A 6,278-nucleotide genomic window follows, 5' to 3' on the forward strand; every position below is an offset into this window, starting at 1 on the left:
CTAATTTTACATGGTGTGTAACTCAATTACTGAGCAGTGACAGTAATATAGAAGGCCTGATAGGCTATTGTTCCCATCTAGTGGTCACTATCCACACAGCATCTATCCATGGTGCATTGCAGACATGCTGTATCACATCCGGCCGTGATTGGGAGTCCCATAGGGCGGCGTACAATTGGCCCAGCGTCATCCGGGTTTGGCCAGGGTAGGCCATCATTGTAAATAAGAATTTGTTCTTAACTGACCTGCCTAGTTAAATAAAGGTTAAATAAAATAAATACATTTAAGTAGAAGACCGAGAAGAGTCAGGCTTCCACTAGTCATTCCTTAATGGCTTTAGTTAACCTAACTGTAGCATAAGAGCTCTTTTGTATGAAAATGTAAATATTTTGTGCTTTATTGCCATCTCATCTCTTACTTTCTCAAATGAAATGTGCAGCGGTCTAAGGCACTGCATCTTAATGCAAGAGGCGTCACTACAGTCCCTGGTTCGATTCCAGGCTGTATCACATCCGTCCGTGATTGTAAGTCCCATAGGGCAGTGCACAATTGGGCAAGCGTCGTCCGGGTTTGGCCCGGGTTAGGCCGTCATTGTAAATAAGAATTTCTTCTTAAGTTAACTGACTTGCTTAGTTAAATAAAGGTTAAATATATTTTTTTCCAAAAATACTATGTGACTTGACAAACAAAAGTGTGGATTGTTCTCCATATTCCCCTGATTCAAAATATACAATCTTCACAGTCATGGTTGGCATGCTTAGCTATTGACTAGAGAACAGAATATCCAATATAAAATACGTTTTACCTCTAAGAAAAATACATTTGAGAATGAGTTAAGGCGGGGCGAAACAAGTTCGTCACCCAACTCCCGCCCCTTTATTGAAGAGGCAGAGAGCAGAGCACAGAGAATGTTAATGCACTCAAGCGATGGAGGGAGAAGAAGACGGACAGAGCTGGACGACTTGAGTATTTTTAAACGACCCAGTATATCCGCGTGTGGTGCGCTGGTGTGGTTACAAACAGGAGCCTACTAAAATGTGATTTTGAACACCATATCAACTTAAAATAATTTCGGAAAATAAGCACTTTACCTAGGCTTATTACGGTTCAACGCAACTGCCTTGCTTGAGATTGTAATATGCGTAATACCGATGGTATAGAGACTAATTGTTTACAATTCGAACGTCCACAGCATGTTTCCGTCACTTTGCTAAACATGTGAAGCGTATCGTGCTTTAACATATCCGACTGGATTTGGAACTGTAATTCAGATACTGTTTTCAGGGCAAACAAGACGTTTTGTGGAGGTGTGCAATTTTGACCATAGGAGATCCATATGGTCGGGTTTTAAGTGAACTCACCTTGGAACTAACATATGCTTCATCAGAATTGACAGTGGGGAAATGTACACATTTTGGGCACCAACTCATCAGTCTGGAATTGTTACAACCACTGTTCCTTTCTATTTTACTTTTCTATTCTAAAACAATAAGTACTTTGTGCTATATTAACTTTCCTGATATCAACATGTATATTTTTCACTTGAGGATTGCCATTTTACTCTGGTGCCAACTTGTTATTGCTGCATCCAGTTTGGATATCGGAGCATATGATATAGAGAGGGGCAGACCTGCAAAATGTGAACCCATCACTATTCCCATGTGCCAGGGCATTGGCTACAATATGACAAGAATGCCCAACTTCATGAAATACGAAAGCCAAGCAGAGGCCAGCATCAAACTGAATGAGTTTGCCCCTCTAGTGGAATACGGCTGTGACGTGCACCTGCGCTTTTTCCTCTGCTCCCTCTACGTCCCCATGTGCACTGACAAAGTGTCCACCACCATCCCTGCCTGCCGACCGATGTGTGAGCAGGCCAGGCAGAAGTGCTCTCCCATCATGGAGAAATTCAGCTTCGGCTGGCCTGACTCACTGGACTGCTCCAAGCTGCCCACTAAAAACAACCCCAACTCGCTGTGCATGGAGGCGCCTGAGAATGACACCAAGCAGGAGACCAAGAAGGGGGAGGGCATGCTACCGGTGCCCCCCAGACCCAGGGAGCCTGGCTCGGGTACCAGCGGGCGTTCGGGCAACAGCCTGGGCTCCTGCGAGAACCCAGAGAAGTTCCAGTACGTGGAGAAGAGCCAGTCGTGTGCCCCGCGCTGCTCCTCGGTGGTGGACGTGTTCTGGTCACGGCAGGACAAGGACTTTGCCTTCATCTGGATGGCGGTGTGGTCCACACTCTGCTTCATCTCCACCGCCTTCACTGTCCTCACCTTCCTGCTGGACCCGCAGCGCTTTCAGTACCCGGAGCGGCCCATCATCTTCCTCTCCATGTGTTACAACGTCTACTCGGTGGCCTTCGTCATCCGCTCGGTGGCCGGGGCCGAGAACATCGCCTGTGACCGGGAGAATGGCGAGCTCTACATCATCCAGGAGGGGCTGGAGTCTACGGGCTGCACCATCGTCTTCCTCATCCTCTACTACTTTGGTATGGCTTCATCTATCTGGTGGGTCATCCTCACACTCACCTGGTTCCTGGCCGCTGGCAAGAAGTGGGGCCATGAGGCCATCGAGGCCCACAGCAGCTACTTCCACATGGCCGCCTGGGGCATCCCAGCCATGAAGACCATCGTCATCCTAACTATGAGGAAGGTGGCAGGGGACGAGCTGACGGGGCTGTGTTATGTGGGCAGCATGGACGTTAACGCACTGACCGGCTTCGTGCTCATCCCTCTGTCCTGCTACCTGGTCATTGGCACTTCTTTCATCCTCACGGGCTTCGTGGCGCTCTTCCACATCCGGAAGATAATGAAGACGGGCGGCACCAACACAGAGAAGCTGGAGAAACTCATGGTGAAGATCGGTGTGTTCTCCATCCTGTACACGGTGCCCGCCACCTGCGTCATCATCTGCTACTTCTACGAGAGGCTCAACATGGGGTACTGGAAGTTCCAGGCGCTGGAGAACAAGTGTGTGTCGTTCCCCGGGCGCCGGCATGAGGACTGCTCCCTGGAGGAGTCGGTGCCCACCGTGGCAGTGTTCATGCTGAAGATCTTCATGTCTCTGGTGGTGGGCATCACCAGCGGTGTGTGGGTTTGGAGCTCCAAGACCCTGCAGACCTGGCAGGGCCTGTGCAACAGGAAGCTGTCGGTGCGGACTAGCAGGAAGCCTTGTGGCAGCGTCAGCTGCAGCACCTCCCACTGTCACTACAAGTCCCCAGCCGTGGTGCTCCACATGGCCAAAACAGACTCTTACCTGGAGAGCCCAACACACATCTGACATTTCAAGTGACACCTCTCACAGTGTCTTGTATTGACAATGCCAAAGGATGTTATTTTGTTATACGATCATTTGAAAAGCTCAGGTTGGATTGCATCTAATGCTCGATTAGTAGCAATACCTGAACGTAACAGTGGTTGTGTTTTCGTTTGGTGACAGATGATCCACATTGCTTTCAGTTAAACCACACAGTTCGGAGCACATGCAGAATCAGATATGCTTCTAAAGGAAACATTTCTTGTATTGTATGCCATAGGGTTAGTTCGTTGTTTCTGGTTAACCAACTGAACATGAATGCAAAATAGACCTTGCATGGATGTATCAACATTTGGTTTAGTGTTCTGTCCCTGTAAATGTATTTATTGTGTTGTATATTTAATTGCAAGTTCTTCATGGTTTTTCCGAAGGTTTTGTATATTGTATATAAAAGCACATGTACTTATGAGTTATAAATATAGGGCCTGTTGAGATATATAAGTGCCTTTGCAAATGCATATTTTTCAAAACAATGGACATTAATAAAACATATTTATATATTTTCACTGATGACTTTACTCTTCATTACTTTACAATGCATGTCAAATTAAGTGTAGTGGTTATTAACATAAGCAAAGCAGAGACATCCTACAATAGCCTTAACTATGTTTTGGTTTAAGAAAATATTCATTTGTATCTGAAACATTTTGCTACAGCGCCTCTTCAAATTGACAGTGGTCATTAACTTGATGCAAGAATATATTGTATAAATTAAATAGACATCATTAGTTTCGGTGACATTTTTGAAAGTATTCATTTTAGTTTCTTTTTCATTAGACTGATTACCTTGTGGACCCACCTACAGTATGAAGCTCTCACTGGCAAAACTAGTCATATTTTCCCAAGTGACATCAGCTGTTAGTTGTATATGCCCTTTCAAGTATAACTGTAATCGCATTGCATCAGTGTTCTGTCACATTTGAGGAATTCAAACTGCTTGAGTAAACTGCAAACAAAAAGCTGCTTGTTCCACGCAGTTGAGCCTCGCGCCAAATTTCTGGTTGGTTGACAAAAGTGTTAATATTTTTCTAAACTGCAGCCTCAGTTGAGGTGGAAAACGGTCAGGGCCTCCAGGCCGCTGCCTGCCCATGTTTGTGAAGCTATGCTGAACTTTCTGTTTTCCATTCAAACATCAGCTCCAGCAATAATAACTTACATGGGGTGACAGCATTCCATGGTGAGAGAAAGAGAGAGACAGAGTTTTAATAATGAGTCATGACACTGCCTTTAAGAAAAAATTCTCTGTGTTTCCCAAATATAACACAGGCAATCAAAATGTCAGGCTTTTCATAAGTTCAGTCTCTCCAAAGCTAATGCCTACATGACTTTATCCCTTTTGAATAGGTCTATCGTATTTCTGCTACTGTGTTGTAGACCTATTTTACACCATTTCATATTAGGCCTTTAACAATGCTGATATTTAGATTTTGGGCTGGTCCTGCCCACCAGCCTATCCTTCAATTTTCTTATCCCCTATTCCCAGTTGCTGGTGCCTGCCTCCTGCCTGTGCAGACATTGTCCATAGCTTGGCAGCACATCTCCCCCTGGAGCTGAAACCACTGTTACATTTCTCCATAAAAAAGCTGTGTTTGTCTTGGAGCTGCGCGCTGGGACCCCGCTGTGGTGCGTAAACCACATGTACCAGTCACAATAAAGCGCAATTAATGTGCTCCAGCTTTCAAGTTTATATATGGGCGACATGCATAAACACTTGGTTCTCATAACAGTAACAGTCTGCTCTGCATCAGCCATTGCAACTGATAAATCCCCTTGCTAAAGCCCCCTGCTCCTGGTAAGATGGTAAACTGGTTTTTAAGCCTTTATTTGAATTGAAATAAAAGGGGAAAGCAAAAGATCTGAATTATGTAAGAATTCATGTGATTCAAATTCACAGCAAATTGCTAACAAGAATTGACAATGACATTGTAATTCACATACTCTACGTGGAGTCTTTCAAATGTTAAATAAGACATTTGAGAAATGGCATTTGGTAATGTTTAAACTACCTCCCCAGACATAAAGTCAAATTCTCAGACCATGAATGTGGAATTGCTCTTTCCGAGGATTTGTCAAGTCAAACGTGGGTGGTTCTTAACAGCAGTCTTTATTCAACCAATCAAAACTACTGAAATGTGCCACATTCACTACGTTTTAGGCATATCTTAGCCAAATGTTTCACAAAGACAGAAACCCTTTGGGAGACACCACTGTAATAGAGATTCCTAATGGCATTGTAGGAGAGCGGACAATATAGAGAGTATCTGTGTAATTGTGTGCACTCTGAAAGGAAACGGCTATGTTAGCTCATACATTTGATTAAAGGAGATAATTAAAGCATCAGGGCTTCTCCCCTCTCTTAAAAAACCCACTAGAAGAATAGAGAAAGGGAGGTAAAAAGAGCTCCTCATTACCCCCCACCCCCAGGCAGTATCCCTTTCCTGCGCTGGTTTTGATGTGGAAATGAGTCTATTGAAAAGCTGCAGCCCCTCAGAAAGGGTGTCCCCTCGAAATGTGTCCCCCTGAGCCTTCTGTGCCACTGGCTCAGCCATGTTCCACCTGCTGAGCTGAGCACCCCTTGTGTTACTTGTATCCGCCAACACACAATGCACCAAGACTCAGGTTTTTGAAGTATGCTGTAACATTGAACATCTCTTTAAACTTAGATTAGGTGAGTGGTGTAGTGAAGCATAGACTATAGTTCCTCTACGGACTGATTACTGAATCATTGTAACCCACCTTTCAAACAAAACAGTTACTACCTTCATCATTAATCTTGTTAGTGTAATAGACTGTTGCTGTGGCTTGGACATTCTGATTTCCTATGCCACCCCTTATTGTTATTAGATATCACATTCGGGCTAGTCTCTCCAAAATCACATCATTGTCACGCCTTAGGGAAGCCTGGTTCTCGTCGAGGCTACATTCAAGCCAACAACTGTCTTTTATACTCTAATGTCGCA

The 6,278-nt window shown here is 44.6% G+C and overlaps 1 protein-coding gene across 1 annotated transcript; it reads left to right on the forward strand.

The window, feature by feature from the left end:
- The first annotated feature begins 905 nt into the window (after positions 1-905).
- On the forward strand, positions 906-3,824 carry LOC106567714 (frizzled-9). Its single transcript, XM_014137325.3, has one exon. The coding sequence runs from the start codon at positions 1,528-1,530 to the stop codon at positions 3,280-3,282; it is 1,755 nt and encodes a 584-aa protein (XP_013992800.3). The 5' UTR covers positions 906-1,527; the 3' UTR covers positions 3,283-3,824.
- Positions 3,825-6,278: the final 2,454 nt, after the last annotated feature.

This window comes from Salmo salar, chromosome 13 (genome assembly GCF_965601325.2).
Source record: "Salmo salar chromosome 13, fSalSal1, whole genome shotgun sequence".
Classification (NCBI taxonomy): Eukaryota; Metazoa; Chordata; class Actinopteri; order Salmoniformes; family Salmonidae; genus Salmo; species Salmo salar.

Coding starts and splice junctions, on each gene's coding strand:
- LOC106567714 (XM_014137325.3), top strand. CDS start 1,528: ATGTATATTTTTCACTTGAGGATTGCCATTTTACTCTGGTGCCAACTT.